This window comes from Hyla sarda, chromosome 2 (assembly GCF_029499605.1).
Source record: "Hyla sarda isolate aHylSar1 chromosome 2, aHylSar1.hap1, whole genome shotgun sequence".
Classification (NCBI taxonomy): Eukaryota; Metazoa; Chordata; class Amphibia; order Anura; family Hylidae; genus Hyla; species Hyla sarda.
In genome coordinates this window covers 49,973,187-49,991,047 of record NC_079190.1, presented here as the reverse complement: position 1 = coordinate 49,991,047, position 17,861 = coordinate 49,973,187, and the positions used below count along the sequence as shown (strand labels likewise).

The 17,861-nt window shown below is 44.0% G+C and overlaps 1 protein-coding gene across 3 annotated transcripts in view; it reads left to right on the top strand.

The window, feature by feature from the left end:
- SACS (sacsin molecular chaperone) overlaps positions 1-17,861 on the top strand; it is a 90,892-nt gene that overhangs the window by 20,499 nt on the left and 52,532 nt on the right. For all 3 annotated transcript variants that reach the window (XM_056561760.1, XM_056561761.1, XM_056561759.1), the window contains exon 3: positions 12,001-12,151. In XM_056561760.1, coding sequence (XP_056417735.1) covers positions 12,001-12,151 — 151 coding nt within the window. The remainder of the gene's footprint in view (positions 1-12,000; positions 12,152-17,861) is intronic.

Here is a 17,861-nt window from a genome sequence, read left to right as displayed (position 1 = left end):
TCGTACCGTGTTCCAGCTGTTTTTTCCTTGGCATAACATTTTACATGAGGTTCGTGATTTTCATGTATGTGAGTGTCGTTCTCTCCAGACCAGATCCCTGTCAATATGGTAAAGACCATCTATTGATTTCTCAACTAATAACTCTATATTGATCCATATAATGTTGAGTCGTAGCAAATACCATTATATAGATTCTGGAAAGTGACTCCTTAAAGGGGTATTCCAGGAAAAAACTTTTTTATATCAACTGGCTCCAGAAAGTTAAATAGATTTGTAAATTACTTCTATTAAAAAATCTTAATCCTTTCAGTACTTATGAGCTTCTGAAGTTAATGTTGTTCTTTTCTGTCTAAATCCTCTCTGATGACACCTGTCTCGGGAACAGCCCAGTTTAGAAGAGGTTTGCTATGGGGATTTGCTTCTAAACTGGGCATTTCCCAAGACACGTGTCATCAGAGATTACTTAGACAGAAAAGAACAACCTTAACTTCAGAAGCTCATAAGTACTGAAAGAATTAAGATTTTTTAATAGAAGTAATTTACAAATCTGTTAAACTTTCTGGAGCCAGTTGATATCCAGGAAAAAAAGATTTTTTTATATAACCCCTTTAAGCATGTTGTCTATAAAGGGGTACTACGGTGGAAAACTATTTTTTTTTATATATACCAACTAGCTCCAGAAAGTTATACAGATTTGTAAATTACTTCTATAAAAAAATCTTAACCCTTCCAGTACTTATCAGCTGTTGTATGCCATAGAGCAAGTTGTGTAGTTCTTTCCAGTCTGACCACAGTGCTCTCTGCTGACACCTCTTTCTGTGTCACGAACTGTCCAGAGCAGAAGCAAATCCCCATAGCAAACCTATCCTGCTCCGGACAGTTCCTGACATGGACAGAGGTGTCAGCAGAGAGCACTGTGGTCAGGCAGAAAAGAATAACTCAACTTCCTGTGGAGCATACAGCAGCTAAGTACTGAAAGGATTAAGAATTTTTTTATAGAAGTAATTTACAAATCTGTTTAACTTTCTGGCACCAGTTAATTTGAGTAACCCTTTAAAGGAGTAGTGCAGCAAAAAATAACTTATCCCCTAGGGATGAGTTATAGACTGTGGGGGATCCAAGGGCTGCGACCCCCTGCAATCTCCTGAACGGGGCCCCGGCAGTCTGTCGGTAGCGGCCTTTCTGACCCCCGCAGGAAGCCGCGGCCGACACGCCCCTCCATGTATCTCTATGAGATACATAGAGGGGTCGTGTCAGCCGGCACGCCATGCAGGGTGGGCATGCCCCCTTCCAGCAAACTGCCGGGGCCCCGTTCAGGAGATCGTGGGGTGTCCCAGCGCTTGGATCCCCCGTGATCTAGAACTTATCCCCTATCCTTTGGATAGGGGATAAGTTATTTTTCACTACAGAACTCCTTTTTTGGGCTTTGACTTGGATTTGCTATTCCTGTAGTTATTGACAGAGGAAGATACTGTCAATAAATGAGAACTAGCTAGAATAGTGGTCTCAAACTGTGGCCCTCCAGATGTTGCAAAACTTCAACTCCCAGCGTGCCCGGACAGCCAACGGCTGTCCGGGCATGCTGGGAGTTGAAGTTTTGCAACATCTGGAGGGCCACAGTTTGAGACCACTGAGCTAGAAGAAGAAAATCTGTCCAAGCGTATTACATAGACTACTCTCTGTTATAAGGATTATAGATAGCAATTGGTATTTGGGGGCCCTGTTACAGATATTGTATTTTAGTCTCGGATCCTCATATTACAATTCTGGCTGTATCTTCGCATGTGGCACATTTGGCGCCAGCGCCATAGTAAACATCGCTTGGCACTGTTTGAGGGCAGACGTTGGCTTTCCTTGCTCTTTTCTCTGTTAAGGGAAAGAACCAATAACTCTTCTCAAACCATAGCTACTGTCTGAGTGCTTGGCTTGGAGCTTCTGTACATGTGGAGGCATATTCCGAAACAAGATAGAGAGGCCTTGCCCTTGTGAACCTGCAGCAGGATCCCGCCCGGGGCTGACGGTTACAATGACGCAGTGTCACAGAATGCTTACTTGTGGATTTTTGGGTGAAATTTGTATAATTCACCTTTTCATTTAGAAGTGCTGATGGTAGCAATAGCTGACAACCTTTCACCCTGACATATTTATTACGGCAATAAAACGTATGCACAGCACTTTTTTTTTTCATTCGCATGGACCATTTTGTATGGTTCTGAAATGATTACGTTTCCTGTATAGTCAAGTTGTCTTTCAGTTAATACTGGGGGATTCCATGATTTTTTTAAATTTGACTATGCTACCGGGCTGTAAAGTTAGTGTTGTTTGTAATATAGTGTCTGTATTTGTGTTTCACGGTGATCTCGCACATTTTTGCCCCAATGTTTATTTTTAAAAGCATATACCAAATGACTTTAGTCTCAGGCTTTCCCTGGTTGCATTGTGGCCCGAGACATTACATCACTAGTCAGGTGATGAAAGGGAGCCTGTCTTTGCTTCAATGGGTGGAGTGACCCCAATGGGTGGGGGGTGGGTGGGAATTGGGAAATCATTCTGAAAGGAATTGTAGTTTTGCAACAGCTGGAGACACCCTGGTTAAAAAGCACTGGTCTACAACAAGGAAGGCAGCACAGGTGTTTTTCAATGAGTGGTTTGGCTGATCTGTGGGAGGGAGAAAAGTGACCTCACACTTACAAACAAGGAATCATGGGACCTGATGTTGGAGGGAGGGAACTCAAACAGGAAATAGCCATTTCACAAAAAGTAAAGTAGCAGCATTATGGTAATCTCACAACATAGCCATTTAGCCCCAAGACAAGCATGGATCCTTCCTAAGCATGTCCATTAATGTCTGCCAGGTATGTACTAAAATCACCTTATGGTGGATAATCCCTTTAACCCTTGCCCCTCCCCAGTTTTCAGAACCTGGTGTCTTAGGACCCATTCACACTACGAGATCTCCGCCCGGGATATTTTGGGCACAGGTTCCATTTGTTGTGGGAGCAGTCTGGACTAGTCTAGGGCCACTTGGAAATTCGCAGTCTCCATATATGACAATTCATTTCAGAGCCGGTTCTGGCGAATTTGTGGTTTAGGATCTGGATTTTCTGTGGCGGAAAAATGTTGTTAATGTCTACTTTCTTTGGGCCGATTCATACGGCAGAGTTTCCTCACTGAATCTCCTCTACGTTTCCATACAAAAACCACGGCACACAAAGAATTTGAAGCAGATTCAAGCAGAATTTCCATATGGAATTACTGCCTGCAATTCTTATGGAATCAAAGTCCCATAGACATCAATGGAAGGACCTGATGAGGATTACTTTCTGTTCCATGAAAGGAAATGTCAATTCTTCCATGGACATCAATGTGGCTTTGGTTCCATGTGGATTTCATGTGGAAATTCTGCATGGCTTTTGCTAGTTGGATGTAGAGGAAATTAAGTGAGACATTCTACTGTGTGGATGGGCCTGTAGGCCGGGTTCACACTTCAGAATTTCCGGCCAGACAAAAACCGGTTGAACATTCAGAGTGCGGTCAGCGCAGACATTGCCGTCCCCATAGAAGGCAATATCTGCAGAACTGAAATCCGTCAGGACATTGAACAAGTTCAGTTTTCTGGCAGATTTTTTTTGAGTGGATTTTCCGGGTGGAAAATCCACTTCGAAAACTCTGCAGTGTGCAATGCAGCGGAATCCCATTGCCAACAACAGGACTCTGCTGCATCGGAATTTCCCTCTTGAAATTCCATTTGTAAATTCCGTAGTGTGAACCCGCTGTGGGAGTGTAGGTAGATCAATTTATGAGACAACTTAAATAGAATTGTGCTCAGGGTGTGCTAAAATATAACCTTTAATGTTCATTATCATAAAAATCACCAAAATTGTAATGTGCCTGTGCACCCCAAAAAGAAAAAAAGATCAAACTAATTATACAATTTGCGGCATAAATGCTAGTCCATTAGACAGTCGGGTAGTGTGATACCCCTATCGTCACAGGTACTAGTCTTATCAATCAGCAACACCGGCCCATTGTCCCAGCAGGGACAGATTATGGGTCCGTATGCTCAGGATTTAACCACCAACGCGTTTCTGCCTCACTGTATAGCCAGGCGTTATCAGGGGGGTTATTCACGTTTTAAACCACAAATAGATAAATAGCCGTTCAAGGGCAAAACAATATTTGTAAATTAATTAGCTACGACCTGTTGAGAGAAGCATGGCAACACTTCATAAGTAGTAATTATGTATTTTGGCATAAGGGGATTTCGTCCCCCAACCTGTAAAGAAAAAATGCACAAATAACAGACACTAGTGTGTTGTGGCCAGTTCTCTATTTTTCCAGGAGTGTCGTCATTGGACCTGCAAAGACAAAAGCGGGACAGGCACAATCCCGCTCAGTGCTCGCCCTGTGGATAAAGGAGGAGGATGTATGTATACATTCCCCTATTATTACTCACGGTTCTGTAGAGTGGACAGCGGGCGATGCACCAACCTGCATGTAGCGCAGGGAGCCGCTAGCTGTGGCTCTTACCGCCTAGTATGGCGGGGTGCCGGCGTCTGACGCAGCTTCCGGTCATTGCAGGTCCAATGACGACACTCCTGGAAAAATAGAGAACTGGCCACAACACACTAGTGTCTGTTATTTGTGCATTTTTTCTTTACAGGTTGGGGGACGTGCGGAGGTCGACACCCGCTATCTGGCCGGAGAGCCTGGCCCCCGTACAGAGAGATCGCAGGGTGCCCCAGCGGTCGGACCCCCCGCGATCTCAAACTTATCCCCTATCCTTAGGATAGGGGATAAGTTTTTCACCACTGGACTACCCCTTTAATTCCGAACGCTGGCCAGTGGAGTACGTCTTTAAACATTGTTTCCACCCTTACTGACTGTAAGGAACGAACAAAAAAAAGGGAGGAAAAAAATGTGAATTTTATTACTTCACATTTGTGAAATTAATTCTGTATATTGCCGAATTTAGTATAGGCCAGTGGTCTTCAATCTATGGATCCGGAGGTGGCATAACTACATATCTCATCATGCCATGACTACACTAGAATAGAAAGAAGGATCCTCATTTAAAGAAGATTCTCTTGTGTCTAGTCTTCTATTACATTCACGTTTAATACCACTTGGACCTGAATGTGATCTGCACGCACACATGGCATGCTTGATACTGTACAGGACACTCCGGGAGCGTATAACAAAATCTCTTCTACTCTAGTGACTCATTCATGCCCATACATTAGTAGAAGTAAAGGCCCATCATACACGCGGGTGACTCATGGATAACATTGACTCCGTTTTCACTCTACTTTACTTCTAAAACCACAAAATATTAAACGCATAACTGTGTCAGTGGGCAATGGAAAAATACCTTTATTCCTGGCATCTGACCAACTCTGTCCGGGGGAAATTCTTATAAAATGAAGACGTGTGGACTGTAAAGCATTTCTACACACTAAAGCTCTCAGCATGCGGCTGCCACGTGACACAATTCTGCAACTATTTAGTGACTGAAAGTGTTAAATCACTGTGACAGTCTCTGCTACTAGATGTAAGAAAGAAATGGAAGTCCAGCGTGGTATGATCAAAGCAGATTGTGCGGTTTATTATAACAAGCGCGCAGTACACGGTGGATGCATGATGGTGACGCGTTTCGGCCTGTGGCTACCGGCCGAAACGCGTCATCATCATGCATCCACCGTGTACTGCGTGCTTGTTATAATAAACTGCACTATCTGCTTTGATCATACCGCGCTGGACTTCCATTTCTTTCTTACATCTTGTCTCCGATGAGGTCCGCACCTGTCCGGGTCGCGGTTGGTCATCCTGGGTGAGCTGACTATCACTTTCTTCTCGTGTCTCAGCTACTGGTGCCTTTCTTGATGCAAGAAAACCCTGGCCTTATGGAGGGGGAGGGTCAGTGATAAAATAAACTCCAAAATCCAACCTCCTGTTAAATATATATATAATTTTTTTTATTATTATTATTGTATTTGCCTTTGTTGCTTGTTTTGCTATTTTTTTTTTTTGTTTTTTTTAATGTATATTTTTGTCTGAAAACTCACTCAAAACAAAAACCTTTGGTCATTATCAGGGTTGGGTGTCCATCCAGGCATAACAGGCACAGTAGGCATGTGCCTAAAGGCAGGTCTGACCGAGGGGCATCTATTAGGCTGGAATTCCACTGAAGTTTTTTTTTTTTTTGCAAAAACGCCATAAAAAGTGCCAATTTTCCCGCACAGCGTGTTCTGCGAAAAAACGCCACATCCAGATGTTAGCGGCAAGTCAATAGAAAACTGCAAAATGCAAGATCCACTTGGCGTTTTTCAGTTTGGCGTTTTTTTAATCCTTTTGGTGTTTTTCAGCAATTTCGGGCTCAGAGGCTGGATTTTCAAAACTCCCGACAAAACCTACTTTGGTGTCTTTTGTCCTGAAATCGTGTCGTTTTCCTCCCATAGAAGTCTATGGGAGAGCAAAAACGCCAAGAATAACGCCATGTTGGTTTTAAATTTGGCGTTTTTGCTGGCGGTTTTTATTCTTTTTTGGACATTAGCCAACCAAAAAAGTGATGGAGATACCTTTTTTATTAAAATTTCATAGGGTACCATTCAAAATAATAATAAAAAAGATAAAGTAGTGATGGAAAAAATAGTATCTAACAAAATTTATCTTTTTTATTACAAAATGTTTATTAATTTTTAAACAGGGATCAATTTATGTGGGCGGGTAAAGCACTAAAAATGTAGCCGACAATAATAAAAATGTAGTGTGTGCGTGTTTTTCACTTTTTTTCCAACATTTTTTAGGTAGTACTACTACTCACAGCATGGAACACACTGTTCCATGATGGGAGTAGTAGTACCTGTACTAATAGACAGATCGCTGGTTGCGATCCTCCTGTATAATGTATAGATCCGGGTGGCCGCTCATCTCTGGTCCCCTGCACTGACGTATACATACACCTATTCATATTTCCTGCATATAGCTGTGATTGGCTAGAGGGTTCCAGCCAATCGCAACTCTCTGTGGGGAAATAGGAACAAGTGTATATATACGTCACTGCAGGGGACCATAGAAGAGCGTCCGCCGCATCTATACATTATACAGGAGCATCACAGTGGGTGTCAGGAGTGATAGCCGCTGTGATCTGTTCTTAGCTACAAGTACTACTACTCCCAACATGGAGTACACTCTGCTCCATGCTGGGAGCTGTAGTACCTGCATTAAAAGACAGATCACATCATGTGTCAGAAGTTACACTCACTGCGACCTGTCTATTAATGCAGGTACTACAGCTCCCAGCATGGAGCAGAGTGTGCTCCATGTTGGGAGTAGAAGTACCTGCAGGTAAGAACAGATCACTACGGGTATCACTACTGACACCCGCTGTGATTGTCCTGTCTATAGCAGAGACGGAGCGGCTGTATACATCGCTCGCATCCCTGCTCTGCACTATGCTCTGTCCGGCCATTCATTCATATTTTCCTCAGAGCTGTGATTGGCTGCAACCATCCAGCCAATCACAGTTCTGGGCGGAAAATATGAATGGCCAGTGATGTGAATAGAACATCACTCAGAGTACAGAGCAGAGGTGCGAGAGCTGTATAGAGCCGCATCTCTGCTATATTATGGACGATCGCATCGGGTGTCAGACTGACACCAGGGCGATATGTCTATAGTACAGGTACTACTACTCCCACCATGGACACATGTACTACATAAAAAATAAAAAAAATAAACACTTTATAAAAAAATGTATTAAAATTTTGTGACAAAAAATAAACATTTAGTTAAATACATTTTTATATCCCTACTGCGTCCTTTTTTTTTTTTTTTTGGTACCCAACTACCGTATTTATCGGCGTCGCTGCCCGCTTCTCTCCCCCTGCCTTTCCTGGGGTCTAGAGCCCTGCTGCCGGCCCTTCTCTCCCCCTGGCTATCGGCGCCGCTGCTTGTTCTGTCCCCCTGACTATCGGTGCCGGCGCCCTATTGCCGGCACCGATAGCCAGGGGGAGAGAAGCGGCGCCGACAGCCAGGGGGAGAGAAGGGGCAGCGGCACCCATTGCCGGCGACGCTGCCCCGTTGCCTCCCCCATCCCCGGTGGCATAATTATCTGTTGCCGGGTTGGGTCCGCGCTGCTGCAGGCCTCCGGCGTGCGTCCCCTGCGTCGTTGCTATGCGCTGCACGGCGCGGCGCATGACGTCAGTGCGCCGCGCCGTGCATAGCAACGACGCAGGGGACGCACGCCGGAGGCCTCCAGCAGCGCGGACCTGACCCCGGCAACAGGTAATTATGCCACCGGGGATGGGGGGAGGCAACGGGGCAGCGGCGCCGGCAATGGGTGCCGCTGCCCCTTCTCTCCCCCTGGCAGGGGGAGAGAAGCGTGCAGCGACGGCCTCTCTCCCCCTGCCTTTCCTGGGGGTGTATCGGGGTATACACGCGCACACACGCACCCTCATTTTACCATGGATATTTGGTTAAAAAACTTTTTTTACCCAAATATGCTTGGTAAAATGAGGGTGCGTGTTATAGGCCGGTGCGTGGTATACGGTATTTTGTAAAGGAAAAAAAACGCCTAAGGGGCCAAAAAAGGCAAATTCCACAGAAAGGTAAAAACGCAAGAAGAAAAGCCAGAAAAAACGCCAAAATGCAGGGAAAAACTGTGGCAGTTTTTCTGGCGTTTTAAAGCCTAGCCTTAGAGGGAATGTTTATGTATAGATTTCTGATGGGTGCCATATAGTCTGTGCCTATTTTTGCAAATCAGATATATGGTTAATACATTAAACCATCTGCAAATGATGGGATCTATGATGATCAGAGCCAAGTTATGGATTACACCCTCTTTATGCCATTAGATCTGAAAGCTATGTAACACAGGGATTAAGTGTAAGTTTAGTAACCCTTATTGCTCCTCCTATGCTAAGATTGGGTGTCTTGTATGGTGTCTTGTCTACCCTCCACACCTATTGTTTGTCTCCTGGTGTTAGGAGAGAAAAGAGAGAGGTTTGCCCATTGTGGAGATCTGCTCTGATGCTTGGGATTGTGCCTGGCATGTAGATTCCTTGGTCCCAGACACTACCGGATGCCAGGTAGGCCTGATCCATTGCACTGTGGCCATCCATATAGCCAGGGCATACCTCAGGAAGAGGAGGCATAAGGTTATGCCTGGGAGCTGCCTTAACATATATACATCCTTTAAGAAAGATAAATAAGGAGGGAGGTTTCGGGGGATATTGTGTTTCTCACAACATGGCTTAGTGAGGAAGATGTTTTTGGCTATAAAATAGCTGTCAGATATTTATTAAATATAAAACACACAAATACGTAAATTCAAAGAAAAACAACAAGAGCAAAAACGTGATAATTTCAAGTATCCCCCCCCAAATAATAATAATACAACAAATAAATATAAATGGTCACAAATATATGTGTACCAAGTACCATGAAGTGCTTCAATATTGACAATATTATATATAATCATATACCATATATTGCATACCCCAAAGATAATAAATGCAAAAATACCAAGATCACAGTAAGATGCCAAAGCTGGAATGAACAAAAAGGTAATGCTGAAAATAAAGAATGAATAGTAGCAAACAAAAGAGGAGGGGGGTGGGACTGGGGATACATTAGGGAAAGAGACTCAACGAGTTTCGCTACTCAAAGCAGCTTCATCAGGAGAAACGGGCCTGAATTCCTATTGGCCTGATGCCAGGTTGAAGTTCAGGAAGCAGCCTGGTCATATAAAGGATATAGAGAGAGAGCAGCGTACAGAAGTATCACCTCCTTTCATCTAGATTGGCACAGCTCAGGAACCCATACTTATGAGTTAAAAAGAAACCTCCTTCATATTATGCCTCCCTTTATTGTTTCTGTAAAGACCTGATTAGATAATGAACAGTGTTCAGAATGATTTGCTGAGACATGCAGTTTTTTGACATTTGTTCTCCATTTTTAGGGTGCATTCCCACATGGCGTATTTTGCTGCGTATTTGCTGCGTATTTGGTGCTGCGTATTTTCCTACCAATTGACTTCAACAGGGAAAATAAAATACGCAGCAGCAAATACGCAGAAAATACGCCGTGTGGGAACGTACCCTAACACTCAAAAATCTGACCAGAGATGTGCAGCATTCGATACTTTATGGTGCATAACCACCCAATGATATATTTTATATTTATAGAGTGCTGACAGCCAGCAGATTGGCTCTGACCTGACCATGTCTTTTCCTTCCTGTATGTTACTCTATACAGAATGTGTTCAGTCAGGGCACAGACCAGGAACAGATGGGGATCAGTAATTCATCCATCTGTTCTAATGAGTAGACACCAGGCGGGTGTGAAGTGATATCACCGTGCCACATGGCTCGCAACTGTCACCAATTATCACGTACAACATATGCTTAGTACATAGAGTCAGAATACTCCTATAATGTTGGTTTTCTTGTGCATTTGCATGTATTATACAAACACATTGGGGGGTATTTATTAATATTAGCTGTGCGTAGTCATTTTTTACCTCGGTTTTTCCTGCAGTGTTTTTCACGGACGTGCGCCAAATTTATCAATTATCGCACATCCGTTAATAACTTTGGCGCAAATTCCGAAACTAACAGACCACAGCGTCTTCCAGTCAGAAACGGCCGCCATTTCTCCCGCGCTGCTAGCTAAATATTGTAGAGTAAGGGATAGCGTGGAAAATGTGTTTGTGCCTCACATATGTGAAGGTTTTGAGGAGTAATAATTTAACCAAACAGTACCAGATTTAGAGCATTATTATTTATGTCAATTGGATGAATTAATTGGGGGGACATTTCCAACCCTTTCATATTTCAGGATCGCAATCTTTCATAGAAAAGCCCCGAATTTGCCTAAACTAATATTAAAGGAGTAGTCCAGTGGTGACCCAGTGGTGAACAACTTATCCCCTATCCTAAGGATAGGGGATAAGTTGCAGATCGCGGGGGGTCCGACCACTGGGGCCCCCTGCAATCTCCTGTACGGAGCCCCGACAGCCCGCGGGAAGGGGGCGTGTCGACCTTCGCACGAATCGGCGGCCGACACGCCCCCTCAATACAACTCTATGGCAGAGCCGAAGCGCTGCCTTCGGCAATCTCCGGCTCTGCCATAGAGATGTATTGAGGGGGCGTGTTGGCCGCCGCTTCGTGCGGGGGTCGACACCCGCTATCTGGCCGGAGAGCCTGGCCCCCATACAGAGAGATCGCAGGGGGCCCCAGCGGTCAGACCCCCCGTGATCTCAAACTTATCCCCTATCCTTTGGATAGGGGATAAGTTTTTCACCACTGGACTACCCCTTTAAGGCCAATTACAATACAGTACTAAGCTTGAAATGTGTAGATATAACAGGCTTTTTAAGAAGAAGAATAGGGGTCTGGTTGCAATGGCATAGATTTAGAATATTTCCGAGGTGTATTTTATCATGGCGTTGAGATGCACCTCGTTTGCGGTATTAGTGAACAATTTTGCGACAAAGAGTAAAAGGCGCAAATAGTAAATTCACGTCCACTACAGCTAAAGTAGCTATGCCGCGTAAGAATAAGGTTCGACGTTAAAAACAGTGGAAAACGTTTGTCGCACCAAAAGTCCCAAAAACCTATTGGCGCACGTGATTAGCGACAAACAACCGTCAAAAAACAGGGGTAAAACCAATGATAAATACCCCTAATTGTTACTATTAGACTGGGTCCACATTAGCATATTACAAATGCATTTTTACATCTATACCATGGCTGTAAGTCCCAGCCCAAATGTGGCTATCATGACCCGAACTGATACATTTTGGCCATCAGACCTGCAGTCGGGCCAGGGCTCCCAGCCCAAAATTGGTGAGCTAAGCCTTTTTTGTAGATGATGTATACAAATTCTTATGTCTACACCAGGCAAACAAGTCTACAGTATGTTATTTTTTTTTCTTTTAGCCCTTTTTAATCTTTTTGAATTGTGTTCTTCAATCCTATGCACTCTTTATCTTGATAGGTTGTCCAGGGTGACTGTCCTACATGAGTATGTTGGCTGTAGGACATACGAGGTGCCCTCTTCCGCTGCTATCAAGGACATCAAACAGCTCATCTACAGAGAAACCGATTTTCCTGTCTCAGAACAGCGTCTTCTACTACACAACAAAGAGGTCAGTTGTGAACAGGACCATTTAGAATGGAGGATAGTAGGGCACTGCCGCATGATATACTGAGGATGCAGCTGCAAAGGAGCCCTTTAAAGGGGTACTTTTTTTTTTTTTTTTTTTTTTTAATCATCTGGTGCCAGAAAGTTAAACAGATTTGTAAATTACTTCTATTAAAAAATCTTAATCCTTCCAGTACTTATCGGCTGCTGTTATAATCTACAGGAAGCTCTTTTCGAATTTCCTTTCTGCCTGACCACAGTGCTCTCTGCTGATACCTCTGTCCATTTTAGGAACTTTCCAGAGCAGGAAAGGTTTGCTATGGGGATTTGCTCCTACTCTGGACAGTTCCTAAAATGGACAGAGAGCACTGTGGTCAGACAGAAATTAAATTCAAAAAGAAAAGAACTTCCTGTGGAACATACAGCAGCTGATAAGTACTGGGAGGTTTACGGTTTTTTTAATAGAAGTAATTTCCTTAAATGGACAGAGAGCACTGTGGTCAGACAGAAATGAAATTCAAAAAGAAAAGAACTTCCTGTGGAACATACAGAAGCTGATAAGTACTGGAAGGTTTAAGATTTTTTAATGGAAGTCATTGACAAATCTGTTTAACTTTCTGCCACCAGTTGATTTAAAAAAAATGTTTTACCACTGTAAAACCCCTTTAAAACCAAACACAATCTATCCGTCCAGATTCAAGTGTGTGAATGCTGAGGGGGGCGTGAGGGGTGGTCAATGACAATCCTGTGATTACCCTAAGGCCCCAATGCAGACAGTAGCGTTGTACAATATTGCAGGGTACAGAGTCAATGTAGCCTCAGGGGGATATATGGTGCTGAACTAAGAGCTGTATTATGGAGTTACTTTCGAGAACAGTGTTTCCCAACCGGGGTGCCCCCAGCTGTTGCAAAACTACAACTCCCACCATGCCCGGACAGCCGATGGCTGTCCGGGCATGCTGGGAGCTGTAGTTTTGCAATAGCTGGAGGCACCCTGGTTGGGAAACACTGCTCTAAAAGAAATGTTTCTACAGTGCATTTGGAAAGATTTCAGATCTTATCACTTTTGTCCACAGTTTTGCCGCCTTGTGGTGAAATAAACAAATGTTAAAGGGGTTCTCCACCATAAGGTGATTTTAGTATGTACCTGGCAGGCAGTAATGGACATGCTTAGGAAGGATCTGCTCTTGTCTTGGGGCTAAATGGCTATGTCATGAGATTGTGGCTAGCTTTTTGTGAACTTGTATTTCCTGTTTGACTTTTCTTTTTTTGACTACTAATCCCATAATTCCATTTTCCACATCAGCCACCCCACCCATTGAAACATAAATGAGCTGCATCCATTCAAAAGACCTATGATTTTCAATCAGGGTGCCTACAGCTGTTGCATTAGTTGCAGATTGATCTCTTTCCCACCAAGCGATCCCTCCACCCATTGAAACATAAATGAGCTGCTTCCATTCAAATCAGTGTGGTTTTTTATTCAGGGTGCCTACAGCTGTTGCAGATTTAGCTCTCTCCCACCAAGCGATCGCTCCACCAATTGAAGCAGACAGGATCCCCGTCATCAGCTGACTAGTGAGTCAGGTATCGGCCGCATTGCAAGCTGGGAAAAATCTGAGACAACAGTCATTTTGTATGCTGGTAAAAATAAATATTGGAGTGAAAATCACAGAAGAATTATAAAAATAAAAACATCCCACACAGGTACAGACACTATATTATGAACTACACTAAATTTACAGCCCCTGTAGCATAGTCAAATAAAAAAAATTCCTGGAATACCCCTTTAAGTTTTCCCTTATCAGTCTACATTCAGTAAATTACAATGAGTATGTGAAAGCAGAACTTTAGAAACTTTGGCAAATTTTGTAAAAAGGAAAAACTAAAATCTCTGCATGAACATAATTCTTCAGACCCTTCCCTCAGTACTTAGTTGAAGCCCCTTTGGAAATGCTGACATCCTCCAGTTTTCTTGGGGATGAGGCCACAAGGTTTACACACCTGGATTTGGGGATTTTCTGCCATTCTTCTCTGCATGTTCTCTCAAGCTCTGTAGGACTGAATGGGGGCTGATGGTGGAAACCATTTTCAGGTCTCTCCAGAGGTGTACATTAGGTTCAAGTCAAGGCTCTGTCCCTTAAAGGGGTACTCTGCCCCTAGACATCTTATCCCCTATCCAAAGGAAGGTGTCTGATCGCGGGGGTCCCGCACCTGGGACCCCTGCGATCTCTGTGCAGCACCTGACATTTGTTTAGAATGCTGGGTGCGGGCGGCGGGGGTCGTGATGCCATCGCCACGCCCCCTCATGATGTCATGGCCATGCCCCTTCATAATGTCACACCATGCCCCCTCAATGCATGGTGTGACATTATGAAGGGGCGGGGTGTGACGTCAGGAGGGGGCGTGGTCATTACATCACGACCCCCGCCGGCTACAAGCATTTGAAACAAAATGTTCTGAAAGTTTGGGCAGCGGAGTACCCCTTTACTGATCCTGTGTTGCCTTGGCTGTGTGCTTAGGGTCATTGGTTTTTTGGTAGATGAACCTTCAGCCACTCTTAGGTCTAGAGCACTCTGGATCAGTACATCTGTACTTTGCTCCATTGAACTTTCCCTTAAACCTGACCAGTCTACCTGTCCCAGTTTCCGAAAAACACCTCTACAACAGGTTGCTGCTAACACCATACTTCACTGTAGGGATGGTATTGGGCAGGTGATGCTTGGTGCCTGATTTGCTCCATACGTGACACGTAGAATAGAGGCCAGAAAGTTCAATCTCTTTTTTTTATCAGACCATAGTCTTTTTTTTTTTTACCAAAACAGTAACAAATCCCCATAGCAAATTTCTCCTGGTCTGGATATTTCCTGACATGTACAGAAGTTGTAGCAAGGAGCACTGCGTAATGTCTTAAAAATCTGTATATCTTTCTGGTACCAGTTAATGTGACATTTTTTTCCCCTCTCTGTAGAATAGGAAAAAAAGTGTTTTTACAGCCCTCTCCCACAGAAACCAGAGAGTGAAAAGGGAACATTTAGTCTCATACTGTATACAGTCATGGCCGTAAATGTTGGCACCCCTGAAATTTTTCAAGAAAATTAAGTACTTCTCACAGAAAAGGATTGCAGTAACACGTTTTGCTATACACATGTTTATTCCCTTTGTTTGTATTAGAACTAAACCAAAATAGGGAGGAAAAAAAGCTAATTGGACATAATGTCACCAAACTCCAAAAATGGTCTGGACAAAATTATTGGCACCCTTTCAAAATTGTGGAAAAATAAGATCGTTTCAAGCATTGATGCTCCTTTAAACTCATATGGGGCAAGTAACAGGTGTGGGCAGTATAAAAATCACACCTGAAAGCACATAAAAAGGAGAGAAGTTCACTTAGTCTTTGCATTGTGTGTCTGTGTGCGCCACACTAAGCATCAGAAAGAGGCGAAGAGAACTGTCTGAGGACTTAAGAACCAAACTTGTGGAAAAATATCAACAATCTCAAGGTTACAAGTCCATCTCCAGAGATCTAGATTTGCCTTTGTCCACAGTGCGCAACATTAATCAAGAAGTTTGCAACCCATGGCACTGTAGCTAATCTCCCTGGGCATGGATGGAAGAGAATAATTGATCAAAGGTGTCAACTCAGGATAGTCCGGATGGTGGATAAGCAGCCCCAAACAAGTTCCAATGATATTCAAGCTGTCCTGCAGGCTCAGGGAGCATCAGTGTCAGTGCGAACTGTCAAAATTTAAATGAAATGAAATGCTATGGCAGGAGACCCAGGAGGACCCCACTGCTGACACATTTGCCAAAATGATCTTGAGTAAGCCAAAAATCCTTCTGGGAAATCGTCTTGTGGATGGATGAGACCAAGATAGAGCTTTTTGGTAAAGCACATCATTCTACTGTTTACCGAAAACTGAATGAGGCCTACAAAGAAAAGAACACAGTACCTACAGTGAAATATGGTGGAGGTTCAATTATATTTTGGGGTTGTTTTGCTGCCTCTGGCACTGGGGGCCTTGAATGTGTGCAAAGCATCATGAAATCTGAGGATTATCAACGGATTTTGGGTCGCACTGTACAGCCCAGTGTCAGAAAGCTGGGTTTGCCTCCGAGATCTTGGGTCTTCCAGCAGGACAATGACCCCAAACATACATCAAAAAGCCTCCAGAAATGGGTGGCAACAAATCGCTGGAGAGTTCTGAAGTGGCCAACAATGAGTCCAGATCTAAATCCCATTGAACACCTGTGAAGAGATCTTAAAATTGCTGTTGGGAAAAGACGCCTTCCAATAAGAGATACCTGGAGCAGTTTGCAAAGGAAGAGTGGTCCAACATTCCGGCTGAGAGGTGTAAGAAGCTTATTGATGGTTATAGGAAGCCACTGATTTCAGTTATTTTTTCCAAAGGGTGTGCAACCAAATATTAAGTTAAGGGTGCCAATCATTTTGTCCAGCCCATTTTTGGAGTTTGGTGTGACTTTGTGTCCAATTTGCTTTTTTTCCTTCCTTTTTTGGTTTAGTTCCAATACACACAAAGGGAATAAACATGTGTATAGAAAAACATGTGATACTGCAATCCTTATCTGTGAGAAATACTTCATTTTCTTAAAAAATTTCAGGGGTGCCAACATTTATGGCCATGACTGTATGTATATTATGATTTAATAACTATCATTAAAGGGGTACTCCTGTGGAAAACTTTTTTTTAAAAATTAACTGGTGCAAGAAGGTTAAACATATTAGTAAATTACTTCTATTAAAAATCTTAATCCTTCCAATACATTTTATGGGCTGTATACTAGGGATCGACTGATTATCGGATTGGCCGATATTATCGGCCAATATTCACGATTTTGTTAGTTATCGGTATCGGCATCTAACCTTGCTGATGCGTCTTGCCTGTGACACCCGGGCCCGGAGAACGGTGCTGCTGGCTGCTGTTTTGCATCTTCCACACAGCCACGGCAGCCCTGTAAGAGAACCGCAGTGGCTGCCTGGGAGAGGCGCTTTGAACTCCAGCGTGGCGCTGCTGCGCTTAGACGTGAGGTCACGTCACCGTGCGTCTAAGCGCAGCAGCGCCACGTCAGAGTTCACTGTGCCACCGATCAGTGCGCCCGCCGCTCTGCTCTCTCTCTCTCTCTCTCGTACAGAGCCCTGCTTGTCCTCAGGTACAGAACCCTGCTTGTCCTCAGTGTACAGAGCCCTGCTTGTCCTCAGTGTACAGAGCCCCGCTTGTCCCCAGTGTACAGAGCCCCGCTTGTTCTCAGTGTACTGAGCCCTACTTGTCCTCAGTGTACAGAGCCCTGCTTGTCCTCGGTGTACAGAGCCCTACTTGTCCTCAGTGTACAGAGCCCTGCTTGTCCTCAGTGTACAGAGCCCTGCTTGTCCTCAGTGTACAGAGCCCTGCTTGTCCTCAGTGTACAGAGCCCTGCTTGTCCTCAGTGTACAGAGCCCTGCTTGTCCTCAGTGTACAGAGCCCTGCTTGTCCTCAGTGTACAGAGCCCTGCTTGTCCTCACTGCACAGTCCTACTTGTCCTCAGTGTACAGAGCCTTGCTTGTCCTCAGTGTCCAAAGAAGCATATGTTTGCTATGGAGATTTTCTCCTGCTCTGGACAGTTCCAAAAATGGACAGCAGAGGTCAGCAGAGAGCACTGTGGTCATGAGATCAGAGAAATCCAAAAAGAAAAGCATTTCTTCTGTACTTTATAGC